The 21,205-nt window shown below is 38.6% G+C and overlaps 2 protein-coding genes across 5 annotated transcripts in view; one reads left to right on the forward strand and one right to left on the reverse strand.

The window, feature by feature from the left end:
- Positions 1-20,245, forward strand: part of LOC129719492 (gamma-aminobutyric acid receptor alpha-like) — a 136,231-nt gene extending 115,986 nt beyond the window's left edge. For both annotated transcript variants that reach the window (XM_055670866.1, XM_055670865.1), the window contains exons 5-8: positions 3,734-3,816; positions 5,512-5,730; positions 18,823-18,964; positions 19,035-20,245. In XM_055670866.1, the coding sequence (XP_055526841.1) occupies positions 3,734-3,816; positions 5,512-5,730; positions 18,823-18,964; positions 19,035-19,779 (1,189 nt within the window). In that variant the 3' untranslated portion in view covers positions 19,780-20,245. The remainder of the gene's footprint in view (positions 1-3,733; positions 3,817-5,511; positions 5,731-18,822; positions 18,965-19,034) is intronic.
- A 175-nt stretch (positions 20,246-20,420) lies between these two features.
- The window catches only part of LOC129719497 (glycerol-3-phosphate phosphatase-like), a 393,537-nt gene continuing 392,752 nt past the window's right edge, over positions 20,421-21,205 (reverse strand). For all 3 annotated transcript variants that reach the window (XM_055670875.1, XM_055670878.1, XM_055670876.1), the window contains one exon: positions 20,421-21,173. In XM_055670875.1, the coding sequence (XP_055526850.1) occupies positions 20,511-21,173 (663 nt within the window). In that variant the 3' untranslated portion in view covers positions 20,421-20,510. The remainder of the gene's footprint in view (positions 21,174-21,205) is intronic.

Consider the following 21,205-nt stretch of genomic DNA (forward strand, 5'->3'; position numbering starts at 1 on the left):
CTAAGACCTCCAAACTCATCGTATGGGTCGACTGCATGCAACCCAAGGCGATACGCAAACAACGATATTGTATTCGCTCCAGTTTGATCAAATGTGTGTTTGCTGCGGAGCGGAAGCAGAAACACCCGTACTCAATAACAGACAGTATCGTTGTTTGGTAAAACCTTATAAGGTCTCCTGGGTGGGCTCCCCACCATTGTCCGGTTATTGTACGAAGAAAATTCACTCTTTGTTGACATTTTTTCATCAGATACCTCACGTGACAACCCCAGGTGCCTTTAGAGTCGAACCAGACACCAAGATATTTGTGTACCAAAACCTGAGAAATCGTTTTACCCATTAATTGTGTTTGAAGCTGAGCAGATTCATGCTTCCTAGAAAAAACTACTATCTCAGTCTTCTCCGGAGAGAATTCGATACCTAGCTGTAAAGCCCAAGCAGACAAATTGTCCAAGGTATCTTGCAACGGTCCTTGCAAATCGGCAGCTTTGGCTCCTGTAACAGAGATTATACTGTCGTCTGCAAGTTGTCTTATCGTGCATGAATTTGCCAGACATTCGTCGATGTCATTTACATAAAAGTTGTAAAGAAGGGGGCTTAAACATGAGCCCTGGGGAAGACCCATGTAGCTAATGTGAAAAGTTGCCAAATCGCCGTGCGTAAAATGCATGTGCTTTTCGGACAACAAATTGTGCAAAAAATTGTTCAAAATTGGAGAAAATCCTACTTGAATGTTATAGCAATAAAGGAAAAATATGATGAAAGCTAACGAAAGCTAAGCTAACGAAAAAAATTTTTTTTGGCTGATGGCCAGCGAATGACCCACTGTGCGGTTTTGTCACTTTCGTTCTACCGCAATGGGAATCGCCGCTTGTCGGTACAATTATTTCGTGAAAGATGGACAGATGTCGTAAAAGACCGGTATATGTCGCATGTATTCAACAATTCAACAATTAGACGGGACTACTGAATCAGACATTCGGACTGCTGAAATGGGGAATGAGATAAAGCTAGAGCAGGTTAAAGGTATGAACGAAATGTAATCATATTCGATCGTTGATTATTGAGTTATTTGCTTTAGCACACTTTTTTTTGTGATAACTCTGGCTTTTATCTCCTAGTTGCTGCATTTGCATTGCAGCCAATGTTAATGACAACAAAGCTAGCTGAATGCTGTTTTCGTATTGAACAATTCCCCAAGGGCTTATCGAAGCCAACCGGCCAGCCAACAGCCTGCATAAACAAGTCGACCTGTACAGCAGATGGAAAGCTGATTCTAACAAGATAAATAAGCTGTAGTCTCATTGCTCCAAATTGCACTTCTTAAAATCGCAAATTTGCGTGATTCCAGTGCACAAAATTCATTTGCATGACAATCGATGTACATACGGCTTTCAGCCCGTTTTAGGACCATTCAATGCAATTAGAACTATGAATGTTAGAAGAAAAAAAACAGTAACAACGCTGTTTTCATTTCCTGTTTTAGTGGATTTTTTTTCCACAGCAAAACAATGGCTGCGACCCATTAGCGGTGTCAATATATTTTACAAATAGTGGATGTTTGAACTATATTGGAATGGAAATGGACAAGCCCCACTACACGCTTCAGGACAAAACTTTAACTGTAAATCATCTATCAGTGAAGGAACGTTTTGCTCACTTTGTTCCATAGCACATCTATTTTCTTTGCTTTTCAACTAAATACAACGCATGTAGTAGATTTTTGACAAGTTTTTGAAGCGAAATCAAAACTATATGTTAATCAAAAAGGTAACAAAAATTATTGTTACCTGCAGTGGAACTGGTAGCTCTTATAATTTATACGCTACACAATACGATTTTTAAAAATTTATGCAATCAAAGCGAATGGATTTTATTTGATTCCCCTAACTTTCAAGCTGAAATGAAAAAAAAAACATATTGAATGACTTTTGTTATTGGAAAAGTATTGTAAATTTCTTATTCATCTCCAAAAAAGCTGTGAAAAAAACTAATATCCAAATTAAAACTATACCAGCAGGACATCTTCATCATAACTTGAAAATCCTCGCAGTAAAAACCCATACCCAGTCATAACACCTCTAGTCAACCACACGTGGTCATGCGGCGATTAGTGTGGTAAGAGCTTTCGGAAGTGAACCGCAACTGCACTGGCCACTGACACCGGTGCTTTCGGTACTGTTGCAATATTAACCACCAGAGGGGGAATGCAAGCAGCAGGCAACAATAATTGTGGCTAGCTGCTATCAAATCCTGTTGCTAGCTAGGCATTCTCTACTTCGCGAGTATCCCGCTGGGACCAAACTGGCACTGCTTTTGTTGATTGTCTGCAGCTGAACGGTCACATTAAACATGCGTAATTATCGAAATGGAACCACTAAACGACTCCCGCTTGTTTCACGCTCTCACACACGTACACATACACGAGCACAAAAGAAGTGGGGGTTTCAATTACTGTCACTAGTTTAAAACGGACGGCACGACTGAAGTGTTACGGACAGTGGGTTGAGCACCTGTAATTTTTCGTAGACCAAGATTATCTGAATTCTATCAACGATAGAAATAAATAGTCCATAATAAATTTGGCAACCATTTTATTCGACCACTTTTATCTGGCTGAAAATTTACACAGAAGTTGCCATGGACTAGTGATGTCATTTTATTTTTTTAGACACGACTCGTTTTTTAAAGAGGCAATTGTGTGACGTATTCGCCAAAGTTATGCATAATAACTTTGTTTTTCCAAAAAAAAATAAAAAAAATGTGAAGAGAAAAGTGCTTTTTATCAATCTTTTATCCAGATAATGAAAGAGAAATTATTCAAAAGTTTTTTGTTTTAAGCAACCTTCGGTTTTAAAATTTGGACAATTTAGGTTACACACATCGCACCGTGCTTGAAGGTATTATTAGCGCTCTGAGAGTAATTCCAAACTTTATCTAATGGAAAGTACAACCCGTTACCTGGCCCACGATGCTTACAAGAGGAGCTATTATTATAGATTTTGAATGGCCCCACATGGACACATTTGATGACCTCGGGAACAAGCAAATCGTCGGTAATTAAATTCAATTGCAATCACAGCAGGAATCATCTGGTCCGGTACACCCCGATGACACAGATGTAAATGAAGTAGTGTCCGATGCTCAAACGCCAGCAAACGGTCAGTGGAAGAAGGTGAATAATGAACTTTTCAATTTCCAATCCAATTTGTACTTTCAAGCTGTGCTTCTGTCATGCCCACACCAGATCCGTCACACTGGTTGAACATGGGAAAAGCAAATTGCAGAAATTACCTTAGCCGAGAGTTATATCTCACCTATATACAAACCAGCGCAGTGCATTGATTTCGTAATATCTCGACTTCTAACTGATGGATTCGCGAGAAGCTGTCTGGAGTAGATTTGATTTTCCCATACATTGTTCACTTTTGCTTTAGCCCCACTAATGCCACTGTACTCCAGGTACGACGCGATATGAAAACCCGAAGGAGATAGCAAATTGGCAATTAAGCCCTCATTTCGTAACGGCAGCTTTCCCAGAAGGTGCACTACAACGTGACGGCCAAGTGACAGCGTGCGGGAACTCATTTCGGGTTGGATTGCCAGGAAATTTGATAAAGTTTCATTTGATACCCTGTCTTCAGTGGCGACAAATTGTACGTAGTTCTGAAAGCAACTAAGATAATGATACTTTTTTCTGCTCTCGGTTTGTTTTGCTCCTTCTCCTGTCTAGGCTCACCATCAAAGCGGGATGCCCCATGAATCTGGAGGATTTCCCGATGGATATTCAGCGCTGCCCGCTGAAATTCGGTTCATGTAAGTATATCTATTTAGTGTTTGAGAAATTTAATTAGGTTTGTTTTATCATATCAAAAAACAATAACCTTCAAGTGTAAAAAAAAATTGATAGCCTGGTTATCAGTAAAAAAATAAAAGTTTCACAATTTCATTGTTGAAGATTAATCTTTTATTTTTATTAAAGTATTGTGATATTAGTTTACATTCGCTGAACGTCCGTAACTTTCACTGAGGCACTCGAATGGAAAACAAATTCAATATTGCTTTCCAGTTTGAGAATACGCGCGCCCTTGACTTGTTAAAATGCACCGAACCATGAAGGTTCGGCAAAGCAGCAACAACCAGAAATGTTTCGATTGTTTGGAAACCTCAACGGAAGGCAATATATTTCTATCCGGAAGCAGCTCCCTCACCTAGTGAGTGAGTTGCCGCGGGGATGCATATGTCAAACACGACTAGAGGTCAAAGAACAACCGCAGAAGCATGAAAAGAGCATTACAGAAAAACTTATCTGCTGCCGGGTGGCAAGCATGAGGGCTCTCTGAGAGCAATACTCATAACTCATAGGGTGCCATCGAGAGCCGGAAACCGTGCATGCTTCCGAAAAGTCCGACAGCGTCGTTGAGTTTTATAGCGTTTTGCGGCGAATAGTTGTTGCCTTTTTTCGGGATATGTAACATTATTGACAAAGGTGATGTAGGTGAAAACATTTAGTAAGTAGTTTTAATAGTTTGCATACCTTGATAATTTTGGTTATGGTATTTATATCAAAACGGTGATAACTCCGTTGTTTATGAATCATATTTGTCAGCTAAAGGTTACAAGTCACAAGTCCTTCTTCAGCACTGTGAATTCCGGGCATCATAAAATCGCGCAACCGCGCACACCCCATTACGTGCCAAATTGAAACTGAATGAAATTAATCTTTCCTCCCGGATGCATATCACAGTAGCTAGACACTAATTTTCTAAAGCTTCTAAAGGAGAATTACCAACTGCATGCATGTATACATGAGCTAAAAGTGCAGTTCATTTGTTTGTTTGCCGACGGGATATCCGCCGACTGTCACATTGGTGTTGGAATCACTTCATTATAAGTTATAGCTCCGTAAGCTCGACTTTTAAGTTTTACTTCCGATAGAATCTCCTATTACCCCCTCTCCTTGAGGGCTAGGTCGTAGAAGAAAGTTGTGCTTACCGCACGGCTGATGCACGTATACGAGCGAATGAATCATGGAAATGATGAATGGAGATTATCCTTTTGTAGGGTCTTTACGTCGTCACCATCGTTGAGCAGGATCGGGGCAAATTTTAATTATTCATGAGTCTACAGCCGTTTTGATAAGTATGAATGAAAGTTGAAGGCTAGTAAGCACTAAAAGAACATTGGCTCACGTTAGATGAACCATTAAAATTGGTTCAAGGACATGTTTTGAAGTTAGCTCAAATCATATCAAACCGGAATGCTTCTGTTGTAAAACTATATATAATACATGGTATATACCTTCCTTCTGGTGAATCTCCTTGGACAACACCATAGTTAATTGCATTAGGAATGTAAAACAGAAATGAAATTGTCCGGCCAATTCAGACACCATTTTAGCGAGCTTTACCGGTCTTAGCACAATTGAATTCATTAGCGCCCATTGCTCTAGACGCAAACGTGCCAAAGCGGGCCTGTTCTCTGAATGATTCTTCTCTCATTATTTTGCAGTTGGCTACTCTTCGACCGACGTTCTGTACCGATGGAACAGTGACCGCTCGGCGGTGGCCATCGCAGAAGACATGAAGCTGTCCCAATTCGATCTGATAGACTGCCCGGCGGGAAACGCTACGGACCGGGTAGTCCACAGTACGGCTTCGGCGGGTGCGGCCGTGCTAAGCACCGTGGATGATGTGAACGAAATGGATCCCGACAGCAAGCTGTATGTTTGTAAGTAGAGCACCAAAATAAAATTAATCCCGAAGCTGCAGATGCAAATTTGTGCACATAATTGTTTTATGTTGTGATAAAATGATGCCGCGTTTTTAGTTTTTCGAGTGGACTTGATAATTGTTGGCTGAACAAAAATTTGAGATGGGGCAATATCCTAAATTTTTGTTTCCAATAGAGAGCAGCAATACTTCTCATTTCATTGGGACATTTATTTGCAAAAACTAGCTTTTTCGAAATTGAACTAAAGTAAGCAGAGAGTTTAAAGAGATAGTTCAAACATCATGCAAAGAAAAAAGGTACAGAATTTTGTGTTTTGCATTCCGAAGTTTTTACGATAAACTATTCAGTATGGATTAGACTTTTTTTGTTCACATAATGGATTAGACTTGATTTGATGTGTTGGATTGAAACAAAAGCGATCATGTTGTTGACATTTTATAATTATACAGAAGTAGAGTTTGGTGTTCATATTTTCTTAATTCCTGTACTAAACAAAGTTCCGATAGTAGAAAGATGAACTAGTGCCTTCCTTAAATCAAGAGCTTGACGAGAAAAAAATAACCTAAATAGTACACCTACACCTAGCTTCGTTTGGAAGACTTCCTATTTCTGAACTACACTTTGTCACTTGTCTAATTTTAATAGAGATTACTCACACTTTTCTAATGCTGGTGTTAAAAATAAAAATATGAAATTTGAGAATAATAATGAAAGAGACAGGTTGATAGAGAGTAACCTGAACGAAAGACTAACAAGTAGCAAAACGAAAATGGAAGAACAGTGGTTTGGAGTACAGATACTCAGAGAGAGAGAGAGAGAGAGATAAGCGATGAAAAAAACCGCCAATTTGGCAACTAGGTTTCACACGTCAGATCTCCAGATCCAGATCTTTTCTCAAAGCGCATTATTGACTAACTTTTTCGTTTGACTCGTATAACTGATTTTGTCGGTGAAAGTTCTGGGGAATAATAGAGTTAATCATAAAAACCGTAAAAGTGTTAAATATTGATCATTATTTGTTGACCATACAAAAGGTTTGTGAACCACCAGTTAAAAATCACTGTGACAAAGCGATTTTGGAGCATTCTCAATTAATTGTTTTGTAATAGAACACGAAAAACGAATGGAAATAAAAATATTCTTCATTGTACCTGACTCCAATACCTCTCAATGTGTTACCTTTCTTGTTCGTTTGGCTCACAACATTCTATTCGCATATCTCTCCCTCTGAGTATTGCTATTTTGGAGTGCTCACGTCATTCACTCTCAAGACTAGTTGCGTTATGGTAGGGATTTTTTTTGTTAGGAACCCATAATTACGTTGTCCGTTTATGTGAACCCAGTCAATTGCTATACCCCCCTGAAAAATACAGTGACCACTATTGTTAAGTCATCAGGTACCTGCACCGACAGGCTCCAAGTCAGGTAAAATATGGTTTATGAAGCCAACCACCTTCCCAGGTTGGGATATGAGTGCGGCAGAATTTTGGAAAGATTTAGTGTTTCCTGCTATTAGTAATGATGCTGCTTACCGTGCAACGCACATGCTATTTAACTTAACCGGTGTGTAGTTCAGTTAATTCGAGAACAGCATTTGAATTGTGGTTAATTGCATGACAAACTGTAGAGTGAATTTCGTTTAGCGATACTGCCGCGCATAGCAAGTCCATCCTATTTACACATTCACCAAAATCTGGGGAGTGCGAAGCTCTTGGTAAATTTGACAGGTGATTAAATTTTCTTTTTAGATATCTCTGTGGAAGCGGATATTCAACTCTTCTACGTATTAGGACGATATGAGACTGCAAAACGCAGCCTCTATTACAAAGCTTGTATCTGAGATTATTTTAGGGGTCCGTGAAGCTCTCTGTGCTTCGCAAAAGGGGCCACGGAACACTTTGTGTTAAGCAAAAGTGGCCACGGAGGCAAAAAGGTTGGGAAATACTGCCTGCCTATGGAATATATGGGAAAAATTGATATTCAAACTTCCTTTTGCGGTAGGGCTAAAAAATTCCGTCTTATCGAAGGAAAAGTCATATGCAAAATTTGAGCTCAATCGGACTTCGGGAAGTGGAGCCTCGAAGCGATCATAGTTTCACTTTTGTGACGATGAAAAATGCACAGAGAGTAAATAGTTCATGGAATGTAAAAATCGTATAAAACGTCAAATCGATCTGGTGTTATCTAAAAAAATTTGGAAAGAAATCGACTTTCTATTTTTTTTTTGCATGTAACATATGGATTTTTTCGAGATGACGAAATTTTGAAGTCCTCCTGCTCCTGAATTACTATCCGTCTTCGCTTCCGCTTTCTGACATTGAAAATCGTTAAAAATTTGTCCACGTGGAGTGTGGATGGCCCCTGGTTAATTTACCTAGAAGTTATATAAAAAATTTATTTTCTCAGGACAGTGAGACAGCCAGTGTCCCCGAGAAAGTTGTGGCACATGTTTCTGCTAACAACTTTGTCGAAGGTGTCGAATTTCTATCTCTTATGTTAAAAAAGATATAAAACGTTTTATATACAAAGGTCACTCAGATCATAATTTCCAATATAAATTTCATCCTGGATTTTCTGCATATTTTATACTTTTCACAAAATTATCAACCAAACAGAAATACATATTTTTGCTGAACATTTGATCTAGCTATAGTCCAAAATAAAAAAGTCATTCGACCATTAACGGGTTTTTAACGGTTAGTTCAACTTTAAATCACTCATTCGTACGCAGAAATACGCAGATAGCTATTTCTGAAAGCACGTCTATTTTACTTCCAAAAGAATATAAAATGATTTGTCTAATAGAGTCTTTCTGATTGTTTCAATGAGAAAAAATCTCTTGCATGAAAATTAACACGAAGGAATTATTAGAAAATGAAAAAACTCATCTTATTCACTTTAAACTAGATAATAAAGAAGACAACGAAGAATAAATTCGAAAAATTTATTATTGCATATAACGTCATGTGTGAAACTGTGACTAAAAATACATGTTTTGATTACAACTCTTTCCCATGATTTCCTATATTTTTAGATTTGATATATTTCCTATATTTTTAGATTCCTATAATTTTATTTCCTATAGTTTTAGATTTTCTAGAAGGTCACAAAATTGTACGATTTTTATGGGTTTAAACTTTTGCTCAAAATTGTGAACCTCTGAACATAGCAATCACGAAGTTATTTAAAAAAGTACGAATTTTCAAGCAAAAAATTTTTTCTGTTTAAACAATTGGAAAAACTCTATTAGACAAATAAATTTATAATCGTTTGGAAGTAGAATAGACGTGCTTGTTTTGCGTACGAATAAATAATTTAAAGTTAAACTAACCCTTGTAAAACAGTTAATGATCGAATAACTCTTTTATTTCAAATGTTCAGCAAAAAAGTTTTGAAATATGTAGAAAATCCAGGAATAAATCTTGAAAGTTATGATTTGAGTGAGCTTTGTTTATAAAACTTAAGAGATAGAAATTCGAGACCTTCGACAAAGTTGCTAGAAGAAATTTTTGCTACAACTTTCTCAGAGACAATGGCTGTCTATCTCACTGTCCTGAAAAAATATTTTTTTTATATTACTTTTAGGTGAATCAATCAGTAAATCGTTCATACTGAAAGAAGCGCCATAAAATACACGGAAACTTTTACAAATAAAGTACACTGAAGTCGCTTTTTACGCGCGGGGTACGTGCCGCGTAAAAAAACCGCGAAAAAATCGACCTTAGTGTATATCACTAAAATCAAATTTGAAAACGCTATTAATTTAGAGCACGAAATCAGCAAAATAAAACACTGTGTAGTATTCGACAGGTTGTTCCAGAAACCGGAAGTCACCGTCTTGAATTTTGAAATGGCGTCCGAAATTATATTTAACCTGTGGGTCACTTCTCAAAATATCAATATTGGGTCGAAATTAGCCATTGCTGGCTATTTTCCAGAATCTTAGAATCATCAATTTTCCGGAAATACCCACATTAGAAACTATGAATCATCTAAAGAATGAGACAGACTTATGCAACTTCGTACAGACAGCGTGAAATGCTAGTCCAACTTCTACTCGTGATAACCTGGTGGTAAACATAACAAGAAGATTGAATATGGTTTTATAAAACAAAGGACAAGGTACAAAATATTGAAAGTGAGTTTTGAAACGTAAAATCTCACTTTGCTAACGATATGCAGAGAAATAAAGCTTGTTTGGAATGTTTTGTATAAAAAGCAAAGCAAAGCCTTGGTGCTACATTCCGTATCGGAACTCAACCTTCTGTTTATTATACACAGACTTCGCAGCCAACTGTTCAGTGTACAGGACAATAGCGGGGCTAGCGCTACGATCCTACTGACACTAACAGTCTCTTTAATAGTACAATGGATGACATCATAAAGTTACAATAGAAGTATAACTAATTTTTTCAATCGATTGCTGCAAGTTTAAAATTAACCGAGTCAATAAGCAATCGAATCCAAAAGACTTCCCCAAAGACGTAGTCCTATGTCAAAAAATCTCTTTTACGGTTTTTGAACATATACTCTTGACAAAAACAAGTGCAATTGCACGCAACACAGGGTAATCATTTTGAGCGACCATTTTGGATCTGGTTGAAATTTCGCACTATTGTTCCTGTGGACTAAATGTCATATAATGACCAATGTCATTTTATTCTTAGTACTATTCTGCCGGTACCCGGATAACTGTCCCATAATGAAAAACAACATGTTGAGAAAACGGCGATTTAATATCATCCGTAAATTTTCTGATTTCCAGCTATTACATCCAGAATCCAATGACCAGAACAGTTTCATGGCACCGCAAGTTTAACGTTGAGAACAAAAAACCGTGGGTTTTTTACGTTATATAACCTAAGAAAAAAACAATATGGGACAAAATATGCGGGTACATTCCAAAAGTAGTCGCATATTTTGTCCCATCCCATATAAATTCAACCAGCAACCGGCAGTGTCATTGGCAACGTAGATTGTACTTCAGAGAAACAACATTAGTCTAGTTATTTGAATGACATACTTCTATATACCTAAAGTTATCTGATATACACTAATCTGGAGCAACACAACAACGATCACAACTTGGTATTTTTTCCACGTTTTCCCCTACAAAAGTATCAATTTTAGATTTTTTTCGGAAAATATCATAACAATTAAGTCGATTCCCGATGATAACTCAAAATTGACAAAAATCAGTATGGGACAGTTATGCGGGTACCGGCAGTATTTAGTACTAGTTTTTTTAATCACGAACAAAGCCTACAAAATTTGTGAGTGGCCCCAACAACTTTCACATGGTATGTGGGTATAATTCAAAACCGCTTCATATTGTATAGTATTTTGTAGTTCACTGAAATAAATTTACCAATCACTGGGCGTGGCCCCGAAAACACACCGCCTGTTGATTTAAATCGGTCTCAAATCAAGAAACTGAACGATTTTTTACTCTAGTAAAAGAAATCACAACAATTTTTTTAATGCCTGCTAGTTTAAACCAGTATCAAATATGAATGAGCTAGCGTACTCTCTAATCAGCCGACTGAACGGAGAATAAACCGAAAATAGCTCAATAGAATCGGGTATAAATTATGGCCCCTAGTACAGCGGCGAGTTACTCGTCTGATCAATTTTGTTATTGCAGATGGCGAGTCGGCTAGATTTTGGTCGAGTAGCTCTTCTGTCACTGAGTTGTCACCAACCAATTTTCACTCACGTTTCCTAACAGAACATATTGTTCACCTCGTCAGTGAATGCGGGTGAAGCGAGTTGCTCGCCTAGTCTTCTGGAATAGCGGCCTATATGTATGATAGCATAACTTATCAAAGTGAATATTGATCCAGCTTACCCTCCCTTGATAACAAAAACCTTTTTCACAATTTATATTCGTATCACATTCCCTATAGGGAGCTGCGTAGCCGAAGGTTACAGAGTCCGCTTTGTCAAGTGGATGGTCGTGGATTCGAATCTTACCCAGACAACCAGAAGTCGCATAAGATTGCACGGATTACCTCGTATAAAGTTCTATGGCACATCAGTATCGTATAGCTGTATGAACAACGTATGTGTTTAATCGCATATGGTGTTATTTTGCGAACTTCTTGCGATGAGTGTAACATACTCGCATAGTAATACACATAAACTCATATCATGCCTGTTCAACTCGTAGTAAACCCACAAAGTGATGATTATACGTATAAAGCAAAAATCACCCGTGTCACTTCGTATTGCATATAAATTTAGTCGCAAAAGCTATCATTTTGTATCACCGTTAATGACTAAATTCATGAAAACAATCCTAGCTAACTAAAAATCGCATAAAATTGCACGGATTACCTCGTATAAAGTTCTATCGTACATCACTATCGTATAACTGTATGAGCAACGCAAGTGTTTCATCGCATATGGTGTTGTTTTGCAAACTTCTTGCGATGAGTGTAACATTTTTGCACAGTAATACAGATAAACTTATGTCATGTATTGCCCCTTGCATGACTATTTGGACTTCTGTGATAATCATTCATTACCCACTTCTTATTTCGCTTTATCAAATTGACACCTCAGCACAGTGGCAGGTTTTTTGGGTTCATTGTTTGTTTTGTTTTTCATTTGCAACATTAAGTACATATTTTTGAGCAGCTTTAGTTGAAAATTAGGTTGAATATCAAAACAAAACGAAGTGTTACATGATAGATTGGGTGATACTGAGTATCGATACTCTCTCAATTGTCATTGAATCAATATTACACCACACGGTTTCAAGCATACTTTAATAATATATATAGGTATCAAGCACTGATCATTGCTGGAGTGATTTCTTATTAACGTACCAAGGTAGCAGTCATGATAGAGATTTTTTTTGTCTATATAATAAAATATTTCTGTCAAGCGTTTCGATAACGCTAGTATCGATACCCATCGCCCAAACTGTGAAATCGTGTGCGAGATTCGACTGTGATAATCGTGTATTTCGGGGTAGTCCAATTTGGCGTATACACAAACTTTTATTAATTCCACAAAGTGATGAATATACGCGAAAATCAAAAGTCTCATGTTTAGTCGCAAAAGGCATCATTTTGTAACACCGTAAACGACTGAATTTATGATAACTATATTCCGCTAATGTTTGCACAGCTTACATCGCACAAGATACTACGATAGATCATTACCTTGTATGACCAATGTGAATGTTTAATAAATCCGGATTCAAAAACCAATTAACTTTTCTAATGCTTGGTTAAACATGCAGTTAATTCACACACTGACCAAAATGCGCGAAAATCCAAACCATCCGCGTTACAGCGTATCACATATAAATTTAGTCACTTCCCGCAGCTGCTGCTCTTTAAAAAATTAGCTACAGAAAACATCTATGGACAATTCGGATCAATGCTGCACTACTTAGCATAATATCTTTGTTGGAAACTTACCTTTAATTGTTGTTGAAGGCGGTAAAATCACTAATTTTTGTTCAAACAAATGACACAACTCATCGAGCGGCCATGACAGTTCAACCGAAATGTAAACAACGAACGTTCCTGCAGAAATTTACAAACTAACTCGCAATACGAGATCTAACTAGATTCATGCTTTACGATGTCTTTTGGTCATTCATACGATGAAACTAGAAAGTTATTACCAAAACTCAGAGATTTCCGACAGCGAGACCACGGAGGAGTGGAAATAATGCTGCTTGACAATCTAAGAGTTCGAGGTTCGAGTCCGGATGAATACCCAAATATTACAGCGTGTGCCCAAAAGAAAAAGAAAAGAATGGTAAAAATTAAACACTGTCATTTGTAACTTGCTATTCCTTGTAAAATGAATAGCAAGGGATAAATAATGAATAATAATTGCTACTGTTCGCTGTATTTTTTTAATTAAAAGGTGATTTAATCGCATGTTATAATAAACTAACACGTAGGAATGCATGGCAAACATCGCATAAATATCTGAAATAATTTGCTAATGTTGACTTGATAACAGTCGCATTAAGTAATAAAAGAACCCGTAATGTATATTCATATATCGCTTATGGTGTCGTTTCAAATCGCAAACATGAAGTTGTAGAGTGGCATTGAATAATGAAACAACTCGTATAAGTTATCAAACTTTAATAGTTAAAGTCGCATATATGAACTTTTTTCATCGTAAAAGTTAGTTGATATTTTGGAAATGCACGCATATCGCCTCCACTCTTGCGCGTATAAGCAACATTAGCAGAATCTTGTGCGATGTAACTATCACGTATAAATACACGTACAATGCGAGGACTGTTTGCATTATACGCGTAAATTGCATTATACGCGGTTGTCTGGGTAGTAGAATCAGGCCATTAGATGTCAAAAAGGGGCCTTAAGCATGTTTTTTTCTCAGGCTCCCCACCAGTTACCCATTCTTTACGCTGAAATCTACAATACCTTTGCGTGACTTCCTCCTAACAAAAATAAGTCTCTCTTATCAATAACTGGCCAGAAGGACGCACGACGAAACTTCTCCAGGGAATTATAATTTGTGATTTTTGGCAGGAGGGAACGAGGTTCGGTATAGGAGAACAGTAGGCGTGTAAAAGGAAAGGTAGCACGTTACACACAAGCACTGATAAAAAATAATAATAAACATGCCAATAGCGGTATTGCTAATAATAGAAGTGCGGGATACAGCAGACACCCGGGCATATCTAACAATAGATCAACGATTCTGGTAGCAGTGAGGAAGTCCATTCAGGAAAAAAATCACATTCCACTGCTGACTTATTCTATTGCTCACCCGAACTACACACACTGCTGTGTAGGCGTTATTTATGCGACTTAAAGGAATGTCTCATCATCCCTGCACAGCAGTATGTGCAGTTAGGGATGAGCAATAGAATGTGGAACAGTACCATCGTCTCAGCAGTTCAATTGGTCAAAACACCATGCTGGAGACGAGGAGATTGCGGGTTCAAGTCCCGTCTGGATGCGGTATATTTTTCCAAGTCTGTTTCATATTTTCAGTTCGCTTATTTTTCGCTTCCCCAGCTGCACAATTTTTACGGGTAAAAGTCGTTGTTAAAAATAGAAATTAGTTCGAAAAGATGAATCAACTCATTCGATTTTGCTTACTACGGCTTTTTCATGTCGAATGTTGCTCAAACATATTTTGCGGAGTATGTAATAGTACTATTTCACTAGAAAGACGCAGCTCAAAATTTATACTTTAACCTCGCCTAACAAAAAAAACTTTTGATCCTTTTGACCAATACTAACTAGAGTGGAACAGACATTTTCAAACGTCGTTTGCATCACCATTATTTACAACAGATTATGTATCCGTTGCATACAGTTATTTTATTAATGTTTAAAACATCTTTTGAAACGCCTTTTTTTAATTTTTCGAAAGTAAAACAAGATAACTAGGTAGTTGGTACACGCAAAACTTTTCCTTATTACCTTAGAAGCAATAGCGCAAAATTGCCTTTAAGGTAACAAACCTATTACTAAAAAGGCAATAAAATTCTTCCCCAGTCAAGTAACAACACATACTGTCATATATTTAGCACGTGTTACGGGAGTACAACCATCTAATAATGGTCGTTCAACCACATGCAAGATTTTTTCTGTCATAAACTGCTCCCTTTCCATCTCAAGTCAAAAAAAAATCACACACCGTCGCATATGTTGCACATGTTACAAGTTTCTTCAATCTCCAATTCATCCGGTGAGCGTGTATTAGTTCGCTCGTTGTATGCATACGGAGTAGAGAAAGAATATGACAAGAGCTGCCAAGCAGCATTTTCCCCGTCATAGAGTATGCAAACGTTGATGATTTCAAAGACTTGAAATGCGTCTTTAAATGACATCACGATCTGTAAACTGCGTTAGAGAAAAACAAAAACATTCGCTTTCTTGCAAGCTATTCAAAACACATACTAATTGGTTCATGGAAACTCATTTGCACCTGTTTGAAAATACAAAACTCGTGCCCATCCAGAACAATATTCGCAACTTCGGCAACTCTGTTCAGACAGTATAACATATTTTCATTTCATGTAAACACTGGGGGACGAAACGAAAGTGTTTCTAATTAGACATTTGAGGTTGACGGGTGAGATTCTCATTATGTGTGGATGAAGGGAAGCAAAAATGAATCTGATCGTTGCATCAATACAAATGCAGCGAGTGAAGTCTTGCTACACATGCATTGCGGTGCTTGGCTGTATGTTCTCCTGCAGAAACACATACAAGCGTGTGCCCGTCATAATTTTTGTTACTTTTCGGTTATTACTATTTGTGTATAATGCGCAGTCATAAGACACAATAAGTAATAAAAAATTGCCCTAAAGTAATGAAATGTTCCCCGTTTGCGTTGGGTGTATTACTCATATCATTCAAAACTCAAATAAATGGATCTCGCCAAAAATAACGTTTGTCTATTTTTGAGGTACGCTGGCACCCGCACAATAGATATCACTATAAACTTTACACAATTCTTAAATGGCAATTCCCCCTTTTGACTGCCATCATTTGAACAATCAGTGCAGCGAGTGGGGATCAAGGAAATACGCATGACGAATTGAGCTGCACATCCGAGAAAAACTTCATTCATCCATTCAGGTGCATTCTGTGCCTGAAGCTCGGATAAGACATAGTTCGTTGCATGCACGGAAATCAATGTCAAGTCTTTCGCAAGAAGACATCGTTCACTTCCTATTATCCGGTGGAAGATACGTTGACGGTGAAACGTTGCACATATTGTACCTTTCATTGCGCTTACACACGCACACACACTATTCACCGCAAAATTTCCATTCTTGGGGCTTCGTGCGGAAGTGTTTTTAGTTTTCCCGAATGATATAGGCATGGGGGGATGAAAGTGGAAATGAAAGGACGGCAAAACCACCGACAAGCGAAAACGTTCATTCAAACTAGACGAATTCAGCTAGGCCTGCCATTGACGACTGACGAATAAATTGCGGAAATTTCGCTGAGAATGCTGCTGAACAAAACCATTTCCTTGCGAGAGCATGTTTTCAAATTAGTTGTTCGCAGTTGAACTTCAAGTACTGAAAACTATTTCATTCCGTTTGTGGAAGGTTTACACTTATGTTTTGCATTCGATAACAGTTATCATCAACTGTCATGTTTCAGACAGATTTTGAATTCTTTGCTAGTTGAGAGCAATCAACAACTCTCAGCTCGTTGTTTACATTTGGTTAGTATTGCTGTTGCTGTTGGAGAGCAAATTGGACGCGCCGGATGTGATACTGATTGATTACAACGAGCCAATCAAAAACACACTCCAGCTGCCAGCCGAAGTACACACTGTTTCCACGCCAATTTGCATGCGCCCATGTACAAATAACGACTAGAACCGCTGACGCTTCGATACCAAGGGCGTGCGCGCCCACCATCCTTGAACAGTTGAAGGCCCAATCTATCGGAATTGATCTGTGCACATTCGAAGGCAATTGAGTAAGCTTCAAAATCAACGAGTGTGATCCAAACTTGTCCACTGACCGCTAACAAAATTAAGCTCTGAACTGGCTTGATTTCCCAAATAAGAACATCGGAAAATTTACGCTTTAAATTGTTTACGAGCAGGGAATCAAGCACGTTCATGAAAATTGTACGAAGAAACAATTTACAAAGTGATTCTAATACTCTTTAAGTATAGGGAAAGCAAAACAAATTCACCACCCATCACCGGCCTATTCGATGAGTTTGATTGATGCTAGTTTGCGCTTCCGAAAAGCGACTCTGAGCATAAAACATTGACTGTACAGACGAGGCCACGTGATGCTGCGTGTAGCGTAGAGTTTAACGAAGTTACACACACGAGAACACAAACTTCACTGCCGCTGTGATTTTTATTATAAAACTTATACTAATTAGTTACGAAATTGATATAGAAAAATGAAAAAGTAGATCTTTGACTTCAGAAAAAATAATGGATGTCCTGTATCATTGATCGCGCCTGTGAGACGCTCAATAGCCAGCTTTTTCCAGCATCATGGAGGACTGGTAATAATCAGTTCGAGGCACATTCGTGCGCTAGATTGCTGTCAGAGAGGGGTTGAAAATTTTATTTACGGAAATTTATTGACCAGCATCAGCCCCCGAATACATTGCAAACAATGTTTAAAATCATAGTTTGAGATTATTTTCTCGGTTGTTTTTTTTTTTTTTAGTTTTTGACTCTGATTATATTTTCGAATTTCAGACTGTGAAGTCTGTGTCTTATTATTTTCAATACAATTCAATGACCTGCTTCTTTAATCAATTCCACTCAAACTGCCAAGTTTTTATCATTCCTATGAGGTGAAACTGTGCCGAAGCCACAAAAGGCCGATTTCGAGCCACCACTCCGAATTTTCAAAGCTACAATACTCGGTAGAAGGTAATGCGTCACCTAAAATAGCGTTTTCACAGGAAACTCATTAAAAATTGCCGAATCTTGTGCCTTTGAAAATTCGAAGTGGTGACTCGAAATCGGTCATTTGTAACTTCTAAACTGTTTAACCTTAATCATTAGCTTTTATTCTCCCTGTCTGGGAAAGGGAGAGGGTTTAAACTTTCCTCCCCCGTGCCCACGGCTATGACTCCGGGGAAGGCTTCTCTGTCTGATTCACAATCGAGCGACCGTCTGCTCATCCATCGATAACAATATGTTTGATGTAGGAACATTTATCCGCGATTACATACATAACCTGTAGCATTGGACCCGCTCGCTTGTCTGAAGTGGGCAAGATAATAAAACCATACAGAAAAGTCGTGGCCCCTGGTGGGATAAATGAACAGATTTGGTCGTGAAGGGTGCTGCGGCTGCCATTGGCAGAAGTGGGTTTTTATACAAGAGAAGAGTTGACTCTTTCTAGGTGGAGGTTAAATTTCGGGTGAAAACTTCTATTTCTTCAATAATACAGCAAGCTGGAGCTTCATTTGCGGAGCAATTTAAATGCCTGCCATCAAAGGAACTAAATTGCACCGAATTCTGCTTACTTCCTCACCGAGGCGGATGCCACCCCAGTAATAACTAACCCGTTGATCGTTTCGTAACCAATATCAGTATTCATAGAATGCATATAAATTCTGTTTCCTCTCTTCACAGCGGAATATTCAATGCTGTTGGTGAGCTTCCATCTGCAACGTCACATGGGCAACTTTCTGATACAGGTGTACGGTCCGTGTGTGCTGCTGGTCGTCCTCTCATGGGTTTCCTTTTGGCTAAACCGGGAAGCCACCGCAGATCGGTAATGTATTATCTTTCCTTTAATCCATTTGCATAATCTGGGATGACTGTTTATAACGTACTCTTTGCAGTGTTTCCCTCGGAATTACCACGGTGCTGACGATGACCTTTTTGGGGCTGGAAGCTCGCACCGATCTCCCGAAAGTTCCGTACCCAACAGCGCTAGATTTTTTCGTCTTTCTTTCATTTGCTTTCATTTTTGCAACCATCATCCAATTTGCCGTTGTTCATTACTTTACCAAATACGGTTCTGGGGAATGTTACTTCAGCGCAGAGGAACTGAACTCCAGTTCAGACGAGGATAGCGACTTGGACTGTGTCACCGAAGACAGCGTGCATCTCCATTCGATCAGAATCAGCAGCGATTCATCGAGGCACTGCTCGGCAGTAACTTCGATTAGTGGAAGCGGCAAGGCAGATTCGAAGGTGATTGAGGTCATTCCACTTTCGATATGCTCATTTCCAGTTACACCCGTTCGGAAGAGCGCTAAATCATCTTGGGCAGACTTGTCCTGTTTCAGCGGGAAAGACGAAGAAACACCAAATTTTGCCAACTCCTCGCTATCGACTCCTACGGCTACCGTCAAGCGGAACTCTATTCCACTGCTCGGTGGAGGAAACGTATCCAATGCATCGCAACCCCATCATCATCGTCGCCGGAAACGGAGAAAACGCACGCCACGTTTCAACTCCGTCTCCAAGATCGACCGCGCTTCGCGAGTATTTTTTCCGTTACTGTTCCTAGCGATAAACTTGTTCTATTGGTATTTGTACCTTTCACGAAGCGAAAGATTACCGCAACAGCATAAAATGTAAGCAACGGTCAATCAAATTTTATGTGTTCATGTTCTGAAAGGAAACTTAGTGCAGTTTCAGGCCAAGCTAGTATCAAAACAAAACACAGATTGATATAGATGAATAACATTTCAAAAACAATAAAAAATGTAGACAAATATGAATGTATTAATAAATGTTACCGACCGTAGCACCAATGAATAAAACATAAAAAGAGTTAATCTATATAGTAGTGCATTTCTATCTGCCGGAAGCAGCGACAATTTAGCGTAGCATACAACTACAATAATGTAGATTTCAGTGGGACCATATACGCTTTTTCGACGATAGGTGGCTGCAGGGTGTACGGAACAAAGATGTGAAGGGATGCGTGTTGGAATGACAAACTTAAAAAAAAACAATGCATGTGATAGACGTATACTAAAATTATTGAGCCCCACTGCAACATTGTCAAACGTTTGATGAATAGTAAAATAAAGCAAAACAATTATGGTCTAATGTTTTCACGATGACAGAACTTACACTTTTTACAGATAAAAAATCCACGATATTGCAAAATTCTATGTTTGGCGTCTTATTCACATTGGCTGCTGCCCAATGCTATTCAGAAATATGAAAAAAGTCATATATTTCTAAAGCCCAGCAATAATGTTGCAAATTGATTTTGATTACATGCTCATTGTCATTTTATTTGACTAACCATTAGTAAAAAAGCGTATTTAAGCTACTCTGCGTTAATTCACTAGATACAATTAGAGATACGGCAACAGATCTCCCAACTTGCCAGCATACACGTCTGGCACCAGCTTTCTTGTTTCCTGATCATCCGACTGTGCAAATTGCTTCACATCAGCAGCCTTGTGAATACCCGTTTCTACCAGTAGCGTTTGGAAACCACAATTCTTGCCAAGCAAAATATCCGTATTACAGCGATCACCGATCATAAGCGTACGCGTTGGATTCACATTGTACTGCTGCTCAAGGATATCGCAGATGTATTTGTTCGGTTTGCCCATTACCGTCGGTAACCGTTCGGCACAGGTTGTAACCGCATTCACGATAGCGCCCGTACCGGGAATAACACAATCCGGCATGGGAAACCGTTCGTCCGTGTTGGTTCCGATGAATAAAACTTCTGGATTATTCAAATAAGAGGCTGCTTTCATTATCTTGACGAAACTAAAATGTTCATCGAAGCCCACAATGACTGCCCCGACCTCCGGATCCGGTGTGAATCCACGGACAGCTTCTGCCAAGCTACCTTGCAGGTTGTCCGGCCCAATTCCAATGTGCCGAATGCCGACCGCGTCCAACTCCCGTGTAATTCCGGTCGACCCTATCACATATACTTTTTTGGTAAAGCTTTTAGCCTTTAAGTATTGCGCCGCCAGATAGGCAGTGGAGATAATGTTCTCCTGAAATGATAAAACAAATGAGCATGACAGTC

The sequence above is a fragment of the Wyeomyia smithii genome, chromosome 2 (genome assembly GCF_029784165.1).
Source record: "Wyeomyia smithii strain HCP4-BCI-WySm-NY-G18 chromosome 2, ASM2978416v1, whole genome shotgun sequence".
In the NCBI taxonomy this organism is placed as follows: domain Eukaryota; kingdom Metazoa; phylum Arthropoda; class Insecta; order Diptera; family Culicidae; genus Wyeomyia; species Wyeomyia smithii.